This window comes from Scomber scombrus, chromosome 6, assembly GCF_963691925.1.
Source record: "Scomber scombrus chromosome 6, fScoSco1.1, whole genome shotgun sequence".
Classification (NCBI taxonomy): Eukaryota; Metazoa; Chordata; class Actinopteri; order Scombriformes; family Scombridae; genus Scomber; species Scomber scombrus.
In genome coordinates this window covers 6,986,252-7,003,491 of record NC_084975.1, presented here as the reverse complement: position 1 = coordinate 7,003,491, position 17,240 = coordinate 6,986,252, and the positions used below count along the sequence as shown (strand labels likewise).

Here is a 17,240-nt window from a genome sequence, read left to right as displayed (position 1 = left end):
CAGTCATTTTAGAGTCACACAGCATGGTGGGTTAACTTATAGTGCTGATTTTATTTTTTTCAAAGAATATATAATACAAGAAAAAAAAAGGCAGCTGATTGTTGAGGCCAAAGTGTAAGGCTGAGGTCTCGTTTCTGACGCAGGATGTGAGAAATATGATCCGTAATTTTGTCCACGATATGCTTGAGCTGAGGTAGATAAACAGATAATATTCCAACATTATCTGATGACCAAACCTGCAGACTTCTACACAACTTAAAATAAACTCCTTTTGAGTCAAAGATGTAAATTAACAATGTTTTACTGGATTCAGTTGAAACACAATATTGATAAACATGCTTCAGAGTCGTGGAGCTGGAGCGCCAGAACTTTGGCTTTCAGGCATTCCTCAAATCAACTTGCTTTTAAATATTATTATTCAATAATCTATTTCTAAGGAGGTCAAAGGTCAAAATGGTCCTATAAGTAGAGATTTAAATGCCTTAGGAAGTTTTCAGCAGTAACGTCTGGGTGCTGGTTGTGGCTCTGCTGTACTGAACAGTGCCAAACACTAAAGTAACAAACGTGTTCACATGTAAGATAAAGTAAAAATCAGTTAAATCTTCATATAAATAAGTGAATTCTTGAAATGTTTTTTAGATAAACCTATGAAAATATTTCTGTAACAACAACATTTTAAACTTAACTTAAAATTACAGCAGTGCTAAATTACGGGCCTTAAATGACTTTGATACAGTCTACATAGAAAAATATATATATTAGCAGTGAAAATGTTTCATATAACAAGTAACTAACTTTACATAAAAATAAAAAAAACACTGAATGGTTAAAATAATACTAAATAATTATGGTTAGCATTAGCTTTTGTCGTCATTTCATATGGTTTTGAGTCGAAACTTTAAAAAAAAACAATCCTTTAGGAAAATTAAGTCTTATGAGATCATTAATATATATACAATTGACTACTTATCACTGATAGATTACATTAAAATACATTTTTAAAAATACTGTAATTTGGCGGTCTTGGTTGCCTGTTTACATCTGTGGTTTAAAAATCAGTTTTCCAGATATAGATTTGTTGTTAGTGAGGAGTTTGGACGGACTCAAACAGGTCGAGGTGAGCGAGAGGAGGTCCAGGTTACTGTTGTCATCCAAATGGAGACTTTTGGAGTTCGAGGTGAGTGTTGAGGTCAACGATTTAAAGTTTTGGTTGTTGTCTCTGAGGTCTGAACCAGGGGAGACGCTGCTGTGGTGCTGCCCTGTAGATAAACTGGAGAACACACAAATAAATACAGATAGAAATGACATGAAGACTTAATAAAACTTAGTATTTAAGTTGTTTCCTTAAAGAATAACTGAGTCACCTTACAATATTTCCACTTTTAAATAGTTCGATCTCCATATCACATGATCTCAATATTAACAAGACAGTCACATAATGATAGCTGCTAAAAATCTCCATTATAAAAGCTGTTTCAATAAAGCAAAGAAACAATATTGTGTTTAACTTCTTGGCATTCACTTTCTTTACCTTCTTTTCCCTGCCTAAAAACTCAAGAGAGGCAGCAACTCAACTTCAAATATCTTTTGTTTAATCTAATAAGGCTTTTAAAATAGTATATGGTATAAATATTGATATTTAATTGTTTAATTTAAGAAAGTCAAGTGTCAAATATCAGAAAATTATATGTTCACACCTGCTGGTAGCCTGTCTGCAGAGATCAGCGGTCAGCATCAGCAGCCTGAAAATCACTGTGCAGCCTGATAATATCATGCTGTTGCAAGAAAGATAAATATTATCAGAAGTGTAACACAATTAAAATAATTAAAGTGATGTTAAGTGTTGCGGTCGGCCATCTTGGGTGTACCTTTTTGTGAGTGAGACGGTGAGCTCCAGGGGCAAAGAGAGGAGGGTCAGCAGATGCAAAACAGCTTTGACTGGAAGGAAGTCTGTGAGATGAGACCACCGACCGCCACCAGCATGACTGTCCCTGCATGCCTCACACAGCACTTTAACACACACACACACACACACACACACACACACACACACACACACACACACACACACACACACACACACACACACACACACACACACACACACACACACACACACACACACACACACACAGTCACAAATTACTACAACTGTTAATGCCTGATCAGTGTTTTAGGGTCACTACTCAAAAAATGTAATGTATTACTTTACTTAATATATACTTAATTACTTAAATATGTTGTGTTAAAATAATATATCAGCAAATAAAATAAGTCATGGCCATCATGACACCATGTAATAATTGCCTAAAAATAATATATAAAATAAAAGACTGGCATTCCTAACACCATTAGATTGCATATGAACTGCATTTCACGGGCCAAACACACTCAAACAAACTTACTTGAGTTGCTCGCTCACCAAACCATGGCTTTATAATAGACTAATCCTGTTTCTTTGACATTTTTAACATTAGAGCAGTGGTTAAACCTCATGAGGAGGAGTCTTTTCTTAATTGTTTTTGTTGAACATGCACTGTTATATCAATTTACTTTTATTCTAATTCTAAACTTGAATTATCCACTTTAAGTCACTAAAAAACATGCATATTCTCTTCAAGTTATAGTCCAATGAGCAGCTTTACTGGAGCAGCTGGTGGTTAAGTTTAAGTGGAATTTATTTTATTTTATAATAACCAAACAAAATCTCCCCAAAAAATGACCTAAAAGGCTAAATTCACAATAACACAATACACATTTGATCAGACTATTCTTCTTTCACTGATCAGGATTTCTCTTTGCTTTTCTCTTTTTTTGTTTGATTCTTGGGAGAATTTGTTTAATTATGATGAAACAAATCTACTCCCATATTTTTCATTGTACCCTCTGTGAATCTGAACCAAAGAAAACCTAAAATGTGATCTTTTTCTTTATACACTAATTGAATGCTTTAACAGCCAAACAGGTGCATTCAGTGTTTTAGCTGCTGCAGGGATCAATCCTCTAACCCACTTTAGACCACCTGTCCTCACCTTTCTTGAAGCTCACTGGCAGTTTCTCTATGACTTTCAGGTCCAGCCACTGATGCTCCTCTTCCTGAGGAGAGTTCAGTCCATTCAACATCATCTTTCTGGATTCATGAGGTCGACTCGACGCCTTCGCCAGCTCAACTCTGTCCGTCCCCGCCACCAAACTGGGGGGAAGACACTGTGTTCCAAGCAGATCTATAACAGACAGTCGACTAATAACATGTTTCGGTTGTTTTCACACGTGTGACTCATTGGTGAGGTGGATGAAGGTAGAGGAGCTCACCTCTTTCTCTCAGGAAACAGAGAGCATCCATGTAGCCATTGTGGCAAATCTCAGCCAGTTTCTGTCAAACACAAAAAGTGGAAATCATGAATATTTGTTTGCCATTCTTTTACACCTAAAAAATACACTCTCTCTGCTCTCTGAAACATTTATCAAGGTTTAATCACCCATTTATTGATCAGTCAGATCAGCTATTGGGGAATTATAAACAGATTTGTGGTTCAAAATTTGGCATAGACACTTTTAATGAGGTGAGGGGAGAACATACTGCAAAGATGTATAGAGTATGAACAGCGTGTAAGGGTTAAAAAAAAACAGACTCACTAGAGACCCACCTCAATTCTGGGTGGCAGGAAGGACGTGCAGACCCGGTGCACATTCCCCGTGTTGACCTGGATGCTGAGGTCGCTGTAGTGCACCTCAAAGAAGTTGAAGGTACCCTCTCTGGGGCAGATGTCGCTCTCGCCTGAGAACGGGGCCATGGTGATGGTGTTTCTCTGCTCTAACAGAGGCATGTTGTTGCTCAGGGCTCCGTCCATGTAGTGCTGAGAGGAAAGAAAGACAGCTGGATGAATGTTGAGATGGTCAAACAGAATCACAACTATGTAGATGCAGGATTTATACACTGGCTGAAAGGTCAGGAAAAAGTAAGAAATGTGGGAATTAAAAATGTGGAGCCCTGGAGATATGTGCTTAAAACTGAAGTAGTAGGGGCATCCTGATGGTTTAGGAGTTTAAGACCCTGATCATGTAATCATTATGTCCTCAGTTTGAGTCTGAGGTGGGGCTTTTGTTGTACTCTTCTGTCTCTATCAGCTCTACAATGCCCACCACCTAATAATTGGGAAAAAGCCCAAAAATACCCCACAGAAGCGTGAATGATTTAAAGAATGCACTCACCACTCCGCGGTATGAAGGTGGGATGAAACCGCAGTAAACGGGGAAAAAACAGCTGCACAGCAACACCTGCACATGTAGACAACAGTGAGGAGATGCAGGATAAAACTTCTCTAAAAGATACAAACATCTACTACTGATCAGGAACGGAACTGAACCTCAACTTCTATTAATATCAAGATCTGTGAAGTTGTGAAATGAGAGCAGACTACCTGAATGAGCTCCTCTCTGCTCTCAAACTCAGACACCAACACGTTTTTCCCATCTGTGATTCTGGTGAGGGACACATAGAGCTTTCCGGAGGCTCGGAGGTGGGCGTCTTGTGGAAGCTTCTCCAGCAGAGTGTCACGCACAGTCCGCAGCAGACTGAAAGTCGGGTGGAAAACTCCCAGAGTGTGTTTTCTGGCCTCTTTCGCCACGGTCAAAACATCAGCACAGATTTGTTCTGGAGGAAGAAAATGAAGCAAATTCATCATTTAAATAAATTAATGAATCACATTATTAATTAACATAAAAGATAGATAGCCTTTAAAATACAAATTCTCTTATGGTATTGTCAATTTCCTGCTACTATTATGGTTGTCCCTTTAAGTTTTATGACTCTTTGATGTGTGAAAAAAGAGAGATTTGTATTTTTGTATTGAAATAAAAGGACAAACCTAACTAACACAGACTTAGAGACCATAAACTTGCTATTGAACAAAGGAAATTTGTACCCATTGTGGAAAAGGAGAAGTTGAGACAGAAATTCATTTTCTCACAAGTTGTCCAAAATAGTAAAGAATAAAGTAAAAGAATAATAAAAGAAAATCCACAAAACCAGAAAATCCCAGACTTTCTCACGTTTAAAAAAAAAAATTATTATCTAATATCTTTTAAATCACTTCTTAAAACTCAATTCTACAGACTAGCTGATGTGATGTCATTTATTTATTGCTACTGTCTTTTTATTTCATTTTATATTCTTTTATTTTTTTAATTTTCATCATCTTACTGTAATTATTTGTAACATGTTTGATCCACAATGTCATACTTTATACAGCTTGCTGAAAAAACTACAAAAGGCATTCTGGGTAATGTAGGAACTCTATATTTGGGTTATCTCCTTTTATATACAGTCTATGGTTATCTCCTTGTTATTGCTTTATTGCTGTGCATAATTTTAATCGTTCTTACTTAGGATTAAAGGTTGGTGTTGGTGAATTATTAAAATATCTCTACAAACACCACATAAACTAAATTACTGCAATGTTATTTTAGTTTTATGTGATAATATCATGTTTTTGTTTGTGAGTGAGAGAAACAGGTTTGTTTTCCTTTGGCTTTGAACCCGGTCACCTCTGGATTTTGCTCTCTCCATTAACATGAACTGTGTGTTTGTGTCAGTGAACCTCACAAGTACATTGTTTACCTCAGGCACCAATCAGCAGCGCTCGCGTTAAGATAACATAACCCTGACCTTTATGAACATGTTTAGTTACAGCACTAAAAGGGAGAAGATAAAAACGTTTATTGAACAAAACAAACATGAGAGATGTTAAATTTTAACTTTTAGATCATTATTATTATAAAGTCTTATTTAAAAAGAACTTTTATGTATAACCCTCATAATATAATCTTCATCCCTTAACCCTTACATGCTGTTCAGAGTCAAATTTGACCCATTTTTACATTTTAGAGCTGTAAAAACACCCTGTACACATTTCTATTAGGTGGATTTTTCCTAATGTGACCCCGAATATACAAATAAATGCATCATACTTATATTATTGTGCAGCTGATACACATTCTTGTATATGCAAATGTCCAATTTTGACCTTCTGTTTATTTAAAAATTCATAGTCAGCATTCAAACATGTTGTTGTATTCTCCATATTCTATAAAATCATAAAATAGTGATTGTGAATGTGAATGTCTTTTTTCCATAGATAAACACTCTGTTTGCTCTCTGACAGCTTCCTTAAGAATTGAATTAACATTTATTAATGACTGATGGTGAATTTATGAATGTGAATTGGTGTAGAGACTAACAATGAGTCAGAATATGAACAGTATGTGAGGGTTAACTAGATGCTGCCACATTGCCAGACTTATATTGGCCGCCAGAGAATAGACTTTGAAATACTGCTGTTGGATTATAAAACACTGAAATACATTTATGATCTGCTGCTACGTTATGAACCACCGAGACCTCTTCGCTGGTCTCTGGGGAAAGGTCTGCGTTCTGTCTCCAGAGTCTAAACTAAACCTGGAGAAGCAGCGTTCAGTTTTTGTGCTCCATATATCTAGAACAAACTCCCAGGAGTCTGCAGGTCCACTCCAACTCTCGGCTGAAGACTTTTCTGTTTGTGACTGCTTTTTATCATAATCCAGATTTTAGGGTTAATATTTGACACTGCACTGTAACTATTTAATTCTCCTGCTTTTCATCTCGTCTTACTCTATTTTAGCCTAATTTAATTTCCAATTCAACACTTTCTAATCATGTTTAAATGTCTTTTTTTATTTTGCCATGTGTTGCTTTTATATTCTGTCTTGATGCATTTTATGTTTTAAGTTTAAGCACTTTGAATTGTCTTGTTGTTGAAATGTGCTATACTAAAATATTTGCCTTGCCTTACAGTGACGAGCTCAGAAAGATGATGTTTACTCACCAAGTTTTGCCAGGTTTTGTTTATTTTGGACATGCATAAGAGTAAAATGCCAGATTTCATGATATAAATTACATAGTTTAATAGGCAATAAAGGGGTAACATTCATGCATTTGGTGACCATCATGAGAAACCTACAAGATCCTTATATAAATACCCAATTAAGATTATAAACCATGAGGATTTATGTCAACCTGAAGATCTTGGAGAACCCTCAACTCAAATAAAACTCACCAATAGGAACCTCCACAGTCAAAGCTGCAGCTACGAGGCAACCAGATGAAGCTCCACATATTTTGGAGGCTCCTTGAACCAACTGTGGGACCCGCTCAAAGATACAACTCAAAGCTCCCAGGTAGTAAACACTCCTGAATCCACAGCCTGCAAAAGAGATGTTCCACTCTTCATCCCAGTTAAACATCTTCTCTGAAGTTTCCATTGACCATTAAAAAGGTTGATTCACACTCAAAACCACATCCTTAAAATCTGTTCAGTCATCTCAGAGTTCAGCTGGTGCGTTACACTACTTTCTGAGGTAAAGAGGGCAGTGCGTCAGTTGGCTATGGTGTGGTATTACACAACTTACTAGGGCTCAAACGCCACATGTTAAAAAATAGAAAACAAGCGGGAGTTACATCACTCACTTAGTGATTGGAGTTAGACCAGCTGCCTGACATGTGATCCAGTTTTCATAACAACATTAAGTCCAAGAGGGAGGAAAGAGGGGCAACTAAAACGCAGAGGGATTACCCACTTATAGCTACCAGCCAAGGATTTCATGTGCATTATTATGTGGAAGTAAAAAGTGGAAATGCGACAGTGACAAATAAGGTTTAGCAAGATGAGCAATTCAAAAATATCTTTAAAAAATGTCTTAAAAGCAGCATCAGGTTTGTTAAAATGTACATTCTGTATTTATGTTGGTTTTATGTCATTTGAAATGATGTTTGCACCATTTAAAAAAAAAAATCAAAAGTAAGACTGAATGCTCCTGAAAATGTCAAATGGTGTAACCACAAAATAAATATTTGATCCACCAACAGTGTATTTAAGTGGACTTATACAAATAATAAGCTCATTTAAAAATAATGTAAATGGCTCCTGATTGACATGATTCCCCAGATTAAATGTAATATTTAGAACAATTGTATTCCAATGTAAGATCATGCCATACTAGTTAATATGGTGTTTTATTTAGAATTTAGCGTTTTTAAGCAAGTTAAATTATTTGGTACAAAGTTTTTATGGTTACACCACTTAGACATTTGTTTTATTGAATATAACCTGTCCAGTTTTCCAACTGACTTATAATTATTGAATTATTACTATTTATTTATACTGCTGCTTTTTTGTTAGATTTTTCATGCTGCGATTATGGAGGACTACATATAACTGATAAATTCATAACAGTAGATCATAAATATCATACCACTAAAAAACAATAAATTAAACATATTTTAAAAAGGAACTGAAGACGTCTTTCACCTCAAATTGTTTTAGTGCTGGTTTCTCTTGTGTGTCCTCGGTGTGCCAGTGTTTTTTTTGCTTTTATATTTTTATATTTTAATTTAGTTTTTATTGCTTTTATTGCTTCTGCCTCATTGATTGTATGTCTTTATTGCCTTCATTGTTTAATGTTCACATGTTTTTATGGTCTTATGAAATAGTATTATGTGAAGCACTTTGTGAATTTTATTACAACCTGGTGACATATTAAGCCAACATTTATCAATTATTTTTGTTCTATAAGCATTTGACTTTTCTGTCCATATTCTCTACTAAATGTGAGTCTACAAATGTACTCAACTGTAACATTTTAACACCTCGATAGTACAACCAAGATAAATGGAAGTTCTTTTCTTAGCGACACATTAGTATCCAATAGCAACAAACCCATGTCTTAGTCATTGGTACATTACTGAAGCCTCAGAGGAGTTGTAGCTGTTAAAAGCTAAAATATTTCTTGTGATTATTTGTTAAAATGACAAAAATACAATATAAATACTTATTTATCTTTACAGCTGCATTAATTGATGTTTTTCAGAACAAGCTAACGTTGGCATATTAAGCTGATATGATGAACATGTAAACACAACATCAATATTCCTCTTGTACATAATGTTACATTTAAAAAAAAATCTCCTATCGTTCTTATTACTGTTATTTATTGTTCTGTACTCTTTATTGATGCTCTAACTAATACAAGCATTATTGTAAAATAGGAGGTTCAAAAAAGGTTGACTATCATCACGGGCATTGGTCATGATGCATGGAAAAGGAAAGCCATGATGAGACCTGACTTCACTCTTAACTCAAGATTTATTTCAATAATCAGGATTGTATTGGTGCAGCAGGAAATGAATGGGGGGATAGACACATGGGTCTCGAAGTCTGAAAGAAAAGACAAGATTAAATTATCCCCATGTCTTAAAAAAAAGGTAACGTTTCCAATTAAAGTAAATGCATATAGGATAAAATGTAAACTAAAGATCTGTCACCCCGTGTGAAGGTGAATGAGTGATAACGAGTGCAGTAAATAAGGCTTGAGTGTGCCAGGTGAACTCAAATCAGGACAAATAGGGGTAACGGAGGGTGAACCAAACAGCCAGTGAGTGAGAAGAAAAGAAGAAAGGAAGTGAAGTGAGGAAAGAGGAAGTGGAATAAATGAAAGAAAAATAGTGAAGCTTTACCACAATTATCTTATCTTACATGTTCACCAGCTACTGGCTAACTGTGCCTGTCTGCCATATGTTGCTGGGCAGGAAGTGTGAAGGTTTATCAAAGTTTTTTTTTTCCTCCCTGCCTAATGCTGCGGGAAATGAAGTGAGAGCCTGAAATAAAACTGGCTTAAAGATGCAAAAACGCAGAAGGGGAACTGCAGAGTCAGGTGTGGGTTTCTCACCATGAGCGACAACTCTCACATTCATTACACAGAGTCATTTAATAAATTGTTAATATGCATTTATTTGATTAGTGCAGCTTTAAATACAGACATTTATAACCTCATAAACACGTTTTAGTTTTTCCAGACAGACTGATAATAGAAACATTGTGGAAAACAAACTATAAGTGAAAGCAGGATTTAAGTGGAAGCTAAAGATAAATCACTTTTCATTAAAAAGAGTTGCTCTTTTTTATCTGATAGAGATTTATTTCAAATAGGAACCTGCTGATGTTTTCTTTGATAGTGACACCCATAAAGCACAGATGCACTGTTACATTCATTCATTCATTCAACATGTTCATATTCTTCTCTTTCAGTGCCATATTAAATATATTTACTCCAATACAGAAAAGGCGTCTTCAGGCTTCTCGGTGCTTGAACGTTGCTCAGATGCTCTAATTTGCATGCATCCCACAGCTGTGCTCAGGTCCAAACCACAATCTTTACCTGACTCCTGTTTGTCTGACTCCACGGTGGCTTCACCCAACCTGGGGTAGAGCTTTGGTGTAGGAGGTGGAGTCAACTCAGTGTGGTTTGACTCAGTGTTTGTGTTCCAGGTAAAGGGGAGACCGGAGGTGGGAGTGGTCTCTGGGGTCAGCGGTAGAGCGTTTCCATCTTCTTTTTTGTTATCCTGCATGTCCGGCTCTAATGGCTGAGGCTCCTCACTGTAAAAAGACAGAGAGGATAAGATTTAGAGGCTTCGTACTTCACCAGGGCAACCAGTCGTGCACACACTAGAAAAAGAGAAAAAGTCGTAGCACTGCACACCTTTCAGAGTCATCCTCCTTGACATGCCGAGCTTTTTTGTAGATGTCTCCAGCAACGCCGTAGAGCCAGTTCATGTCCTTTGGCACCCCTGGGATCCAGCCTGCTAGTCTGGGTGAAATAATCAAAGTGGTGGAGTGTCAAATTAACATATATTACCAGAGGTGGAAGCACTCAAATCCTTCATTTAAGCGTTTATGTCCAGGATGGGAGGAGACGAGATAACTCCCTAGCAGGGTTGGGAAGGTTACTTTGGGAATGTAATAGGTGACAGATTACTAGTTACCCTTTTTAAAATCAAAAAGATCATTTCCTATAAAGCAAAATGTATCTCTCATTCAATTCAATGTATTCATTAGTTCATGTAGATTTTGGAATATATAATAAAGATATTTTATGAAAAAAGTCAAAAGTCAGGCATGGGCTTAATTGGTACTGTGACAACATGTAAGCCCATGCGTGCTCCAAATAAGCTCATGTCATGATTTATTTACAAAATATAAAAAACATTGGTTTCAAAGAATTAAAAACAGCAATATATACGTATTCAGTAACATGTTAACTATTATAAATAAGGAAAAAACCCACCTACTGAGCAAAATCTTAAAGGTCTGACTTCAGATGTAACCTTCTAACCATTCTTTTGGATAACAGTATACAACAGGTGGGATGCTTAAATGACTTCAAGCTTATCAGAAAACACTTTAGCTGTTGTATCGCTGTAACTGGTTGAATAAACATGTGCACTGTTGGGCTCTTACCTCTGAGCTAGAGAGCGGGCCGAATCCATTTGCAGAGCAGAAGGCATCCGCAGGCGCCCAGTGACCTGAGACAACAGACCACCAGTAGTGCGTGTTTCTCTATAGGATTCACACAACACTGACACACATACAGTGAAAAGTTAACATTAAAGTTTTAGTTTTACTACATTAAATGTCCTGTTCTGGCTTAGTGGATTATTATTGTAACTTTGGTTTGATTTGCAATATGTAGATGGAGGGAGTGATACAAAATGTGTTTTTATGGTTGGGGAGAGAACAATACAGCTGCCCTCTGTTCAAATATTGTTGAAATACCACTGAAGATACCGTTGTGTTACAACGCACAATACAAATCTGCAAGCTGTGGCTGCAGTGCATTATGGAGTATGGAGGCTGGAGGTGGACAAAGTGGCTTTTCTGCCTTTTCTATGATGTATTTCACGTATAACAGTTGAATATTTATGCAAAATTGATTAATTTATACTTATCACCAACCTGATTGGCATTACTGAAAAAAAAGTCTACATTTGGACATTTTATCCATCGTAATCAATATAATAGACCAAAACCTACCCCTAGCTGCTGTGTTTGGGGTTAACACTAATGAACATATCAGCCAGCCCTTCAATTACTGTCCTTACCTCTTCTGATGTTGAGTGGGAGCTTCCCTATGAGCTGTGGGTCCAGGCACTCTTGCTCATCCTTAGCTGCTTTCGCTCCGTCCACTTGTGTGTCCCCACTGGACTCTTTAGCTTCAGCCGACTCCTTTGGCAGCTCACAACAAAGAGGTTCGGCGGCGGCTATCTCCAGACTTCTCTGGGGACACTGACTGCAGATTAGATCTGTGATGGGCATTTAAAAACAAGAGGAGATCTGCAATAAGGAGCACTGAATCATTCATAATAATGGACAGTGGTTACTATGTCTTACTGTCCTATTCTCTAAAATGTTTTCTGATCTTTTGGCTTCTGCGGCATCTACAATCTACTTGAATGCTGAACAGTCATCATGAAAAGACGGCCTTACTGTTGTCTTGCAGGAAGCGGAGAGCGTCCAAGTAGCCATTCTGGCAGATTTCAGCCATCACCTGAAAAATCCAAACATGTTTAATGAGAATGCAAACGAGGTTCAGACTGTATACTGAAGTCTGTCTTAAAACAACAGGCAGATGCCCAAATGAACACTGACACGTTTTTCTTTATATGACCATTCCTCTTGTTCATACTCACCATTAAGGTATCCCTTAATAATACACTTTCATTGTAAGTGATCCACAGTCCTCCTTGTGTTTAAACGTTTATTTGAAGCAAATATGAGACCCTCCATATTACTCAAATCAAGTAGATATCTTTGAAAGTTACAGTCTTTTTGTTATTATATTTACACTGCAGCTGAACAAGAAAACACCATCCGTTGAGACACAAAGAGGATCAATTGTAATTTAAAAATAAGACCGTAAATGTGACAGATATCAACTTTGTTTGAAACCTCAAATTATCTTCAGACAAACTTTTAAATACATTTTTGCGCCCCCCCCCCCCCCCGCCATGTAAGTGCATTTGTTGGAGATCTTTTAATACCCAGTATGAACGGGAGGGTTGATTACAGCGAGGAAAATCCATTTTAGTGTTAACGGGGATACATGACAGTTGTTTTAAAAACAGACTTGAAAAATTGTGAACCCATCCTGAGGTTGCAATAGCAAACCTCTGACCAGCAGATGGCAGAAAGGAGATATAGAAACTTGTAAATATTTGGGTTCAGCTCAGGTTAAGGCAGGACTTTGACAACAAACACAACACCTCCTTTAGTAAGAACATATAGATGGCCTGCATGGGTAGATTGTGGTTAGTTTAAAAAAAAAAACAATCTATAGAGCTCAATCTTCCCTTCATCATGTCTTTTTTTGTGCCAGAGATATCACACATAGCACATGAAAAATGATGCATGACACAGACAGACGTCCTTGTGATCAACTTTTCATCAATATCATTACCAGTAAGTAATTCATTCAACCTTGTGTTAAAAAATCGCAACCAGTGAAAAAACCTGCACACTGACTACAAGCTACAAAATGTGTTCAAATAGACAACATTTCAAACCTTAAATTGCACATATGTTATGTGTAGGTATAATTAAACCTCTTCTTCTCTGAAACCAGAATGGAAACCAAGTAACATAAATGGAAAACAATGGCTGCTTAAAGGTAGGATGAATACATTGAACATTTAAAAAAAAAAAAAAGAAACCATAATGCTTTAGAAATTGTTTGGTAATTCATTTTGATGAACCCGTCAACCAAACTAACCATTTTTGTGGCTGATAAAATGTTTCTTATTTATTTAAAATCTCTTAAAAACCTGGACTCTCGCTCTGTGTCTCACCTCAGGCGGCGGGGGGAAGAAGGTGTTGGCGACTCTGTACATGTTCTCTGTGTTGACCTGGATGCTGACGTTCTTGACGCGCACCTCGTGGAGGCTGATCGTGCTCCCTCGGGGGCAGACGTCGCTCTCGCCGGCATACGCAGCGAAGGTGATGGTGTTATTCAGGAGACCGCTAGGCAAGTTGTCACTGACGGCACCGTCCACGTAATGCTGAGTGGAGAAAAAACAAAAAAATGTTGATCAATACCAATAGTAATGATTTAATAATCTCATGCTCTTACATCTGGATTAATGGATACTGCGCAACATATCGTAAACAGATTTCATAATGATTTAGTAATTTGTGAATCATGCAATTAGTAAATTAAGACAGACTGATTCATCTTGTGAAAGAGGGACGTTTAAAGCATGTGATCAAAATCTACTGAGTGACTAAATTCTTGCATATAATAATGTAATCCCACAGTCTTGTATAAATGAGATACTACATTTTAAAAATTAATTAGGGAGCTATTGATTCTGGTCACTCTGTTGACTATTATGGCCTCATATTGAATTGTATTACATTATACAGTATTGTAAGGTGTTTTAAATATTTTGCTTCTTTGTTTATGCAAATCAATAAATACTAAAAATACACACTCAACAAAACTAATCACTATCGTTTCTCTTGATGTTTGTGCTTTTACTCTTATATGTGATTTGTCCTTAGGGGCCACTGTAACAAAATATCATCCGTCTATTTACCTGGTATTAGAAAGATAATGTTTCAAAGGTATTATGTGGCCCATTATGTGAACAAATAAACTGGATATATTAGACTACATATATCAGTTTGTGTTTGACTGTTATTTTGTGCATACATGCCAAAGACACCCCTTATTTGTCTGAGTTTGTGTGTTTTTTTTATTTTGAATGAAGTGTGTGGCCATTTTGGTTTGTGTAAGACTAGTTGTTGTGACAAATGTTGAGAAACACATCTGAATGTACAACAATAAACAGTCTTAACATCTTCATTTAGTTTCATTGGCTGCGTTCATTGTTTGCCTCTTGACCTCATTTTAGATGCTGATTGGATGTAAACACGTGTTAATCGTTAGAGCTGAAACACGCTGAGCTGTACCACTAATCAGCAGAGTTAAGATCACCATAAATCCCCTGGATGAATTAAAAAACGTACGCGTGTCCTTGCTTATGTGTAAGGGCTTGTCAATTTACTCACCACGCCTCGATAAGTGGGGGGAATTACACCACAGTAGAGAGGGACGAAGCAGCTGCATACAAGCGCCTGGAAAAAGGCAGATTATTACTGCATGTTGGTTACTGAATGACAAATAAACACAAACCACCTGAGCACACAGGGATGAAGTCAAGTTCCCCCAATGAAGATCATGTCATTTAAAAAAAAAGTAGATAATAGTTTTGAGCTTTACTTGGAGGTCATCGAATGCAAATCAGTTGCGACACTCCTGACAATTAAACCCTGCAGTAAAACACAATCACTCCTCCAGTTCTGTTTAAGAAGGGTTACTCAACTCTATAACCAAAAAATTCCTCCCATTACTGCCCCAACACTGACTCATGTTCCTCGATTTCCTCAGAATGAAACCCTACACTGTGTTCTGCATTTCACCTCCTTGATGAACTCTTAAAAACAATGATGACTGTCTTAACTCAGATCCAATCCACCTCTTCCTTTAGGCTTCTTAAGATGTCAGTATTGAAGGCATTGAAGTGTCTTTTGACCTCAGGAGGAGTTCATTCTCAACAGGAAGGGTCAATACAACTTGCAAAAACTGTACAACGCACCTCAATGAGCTCCTCCTTGTTGTCGAACTCCGACACGAGTACGTTCTGCCCATCGGACACTCTGGTCAGGGAAATGCAGAGCCTCCCGGAGGCCCGGACATGTGCATCTTCTGGAAGGCTCTCCAGCAGAGAGTCCTTCACTATCTTCACCAGGTTGTAAGCTGGGTGCAGGGGTCCCAGTTTATGCTTTCTGGCCTCTTTAGCCATAAACATCAAATTCTGGCAGCATTTCTCTGCACAGAGGAAAACATGTAGAGTTCATTAAAAACAAAACAGAAAGTTTACATTTTTATAATTAAGGTATAAAATGACAGACGGGTGACAAATGAAAAACCAACATAAAGTGTCTTAGTGAGGTGTTGGGCCTCTGCTGGCTGCCAGAACAGCTTCAGTGCTCCTTGTTATTAGTCTACAGTCAGTTTGAACTCTACTGGAGGGATGAACATTATTCTTCTAAAAGATATTCCCTCATTTAGTGTTTAGATGATGGTGGTGGAGAGCACTGTCTAACATGTCAGTCCAAAATCTCCCATAGGCGTTCAGTTGGGTTGAGATCTTGTGACTGTGAAGGCCACAGCATAGGATTCAAATCATTTTCATACTCATCAAAACATTCAGCGACCCCTTGTGTCCTTTGGATGGGGGGATTATCATCTGAGAGACCACTCCCATCAGGATGGAAATGCTTCATCATAAAGGTGACAACTTGGTATTGATTGACAACTTCCCTTTAAAAGGGGGAAAGTGGACCCAACCTATGCCAGTAAAATACCCCCCATAGCATAAGAGAGCCACCTCAAGCATTCAGACCTGTACTGGTTTCTTTATTTAATGTGTCACCTGTCTGTATATTAAGCCTTGATTGAACTGCTCAACATTTTTCCATGTTTGAAAGGCTGACACATCTGAGAAATGTCTTACGCAAAAACAAAAACAAAAAAACAGTGAAGAAGCACTTTGAAAATAGAAAATCTGATGCTCAATTCATGACTGAATAATTCTTTAAAAAAAACAGAAGTGATTCTGTCAAATAAAGACTTGAGTGGGATCATCTCCTGGTATCTTACAACATATTTTACTTTGCCAGAGTTGACACTTAGCTCTTTTGATTGATATCACTGTTCATTTTCAATATCTAGGAGTTTCTGTAATTCACTTGACAAAACTCTTGCTAAACATTTATCTGAATTAAACAGTCTTGACCATAAACAAGTGTCCAAATAGGTCTGATCTGACCATAAAATATACCAATAAGGGTAATATAGATAAAAGTAGTGTCCTCAAATGGCCACAATAACAGATGACACACCTTCTGATGTGGAACTTTTTTTTTATTGTTTAAGTTGTAGCAAAAACTAGTCTGGTTAATTACATCTATGCCGAATTACAGACTAACATGTAAAGATTCAAATATTCAGTTTAATCTAGATGAAATCTGACTGGAATATTTATTGATTAGCGATTCGACTTTAAAATGACGCATTTCTGAATGAAGTTTGGTCCAACAACTCACCTAATGGGATCCCAACAGTGAGGACAGTGGCCATCAGAGACCCTGAAGAGGCTCCACAGATTTTAGTGGCGTTTTGTATGAAGCTTGGGAAACGTTCAAGGATACAACTGGTGGCTCCAATATAATAAATCCCCATAAAACCGCAACCAGCAAAGGAGATGCTCCATTCTTTACTCAAATCAAGCATTTTCACACAAGAGTCCA

The 17,240-nt window shown here is 37.2% G+C and overlaps 2 protein-coding genes across 2 annotated transcripts; both read right to left on the bottom strand.

Annotated features, from left to right (window-relative positions):
* Positions 1–24: 24 nt before the first annotated feature.
* On the bottom strand, positions 25–7,404 carry LOC133981979 (patatin-like phospholipase domain-containing protein 2). Its single transcript, XM_062420861.1, has 9 exons — positions 7,095–7,404; positions 4,422–4,654; positions 4,213–4,278; positions 3,648–3,857; positions 3,313–3,373; positions 3,033–3,224; positions 1,869–2,010; positions 1,698–1,775; positions 25–1,270 (listed from the first exon to the last, which is right to left on the bottom strand). The coding sequence occupies exons 1-9, from the start codon at positions 7,297–7,299 to the stop codon at positions 1,036–1,038; spliced, it is 1,422 nt and encodes a 473-aa protein (XP_062276845.1). The 5' UTR covers positions 7,300–7,404; the 3' UTR covers positions 25–1,035.
* A 2,734-nt stretch (positions 7,405–10,138) lies between these two features.
* LOC133981937 (patatin-like phospholipase domain-containing protein 2) lies at positions 10,139–17,223 on the bottom strand. The gene is made up of 9 exons (XM_062420814.1): positions 17,037–17,223; positions 15,524–15,756; positions 14,937–15,002; positions 13,715–13,924; positions 12,357–12,417; positions 11,972–12,172; positions 11,331–11,448; positions 10,573–10,680; positions 10,139–10,469 (listed from the first exon to the last, which is right to left on the bottom strand). Exons 1-9 carry the CDS (start codon positions 17,221–17,223, stop codon positions 10,139–10,141), a joined length of 1,515 nt encoding a protein of 504 aa, XP_062276798.1.
* Positions 17,224–17,240: the final 17 nt, after the last annotated feature.

What these genes read in the sequence shown, in the direction of transcription:
- LOC133981979 (XM_062420861.1), bottom strand. Translation starts at nt 7,299, where the DNA reads ATGGAAACTTCAGAGAAGATGTTTAACTGGGATGAAGAGTGGAACATC. An exon ending in TCCTGCCACCCAGAATTGAG is followed by an intron (nt 3,374 to 3,647) that starts GTGGGTCTCTAG and finishes TGTGTTTGACAG; the next exon opens with AAACTGGCTGAGATTTGCCA. An exon ending in TGCAGACAGGCTACCAGCAG is followed by an intron (nt 1,271 to 1,697) that starts GTGTGAACATAT and finishes TGTGTTCTCCAG; the next exon opens with TTTATCTACAGGGCAGCACC.
- LOC133981937 (XM_062420814.1), bottom strand. Translation starts at nt 17,223, where the DNA reads ATGCTTGATTTGAGTAAAGAATGGAGCATCTCCTTTGCTGGTTGCGGT. An exon ending in TCTTCCCCCCGCCGCCTGAG is followed by an intron (nt 12,418 to 13,714) that starts GTGAGACACAGA and finishes TGGATTTTTCAG; the next exon opens with GTGATGGCTGAAATCTGCCA. An exon ending in AAGGAGGATGACTCTGAAAG is followed by an intron (nt 10,470 to 10,572) that starts GTGTGCAGTGCT and finishes GTCTTTTTACAG; the next exon opens with TGAGGAGCCTCAGCCATTAG.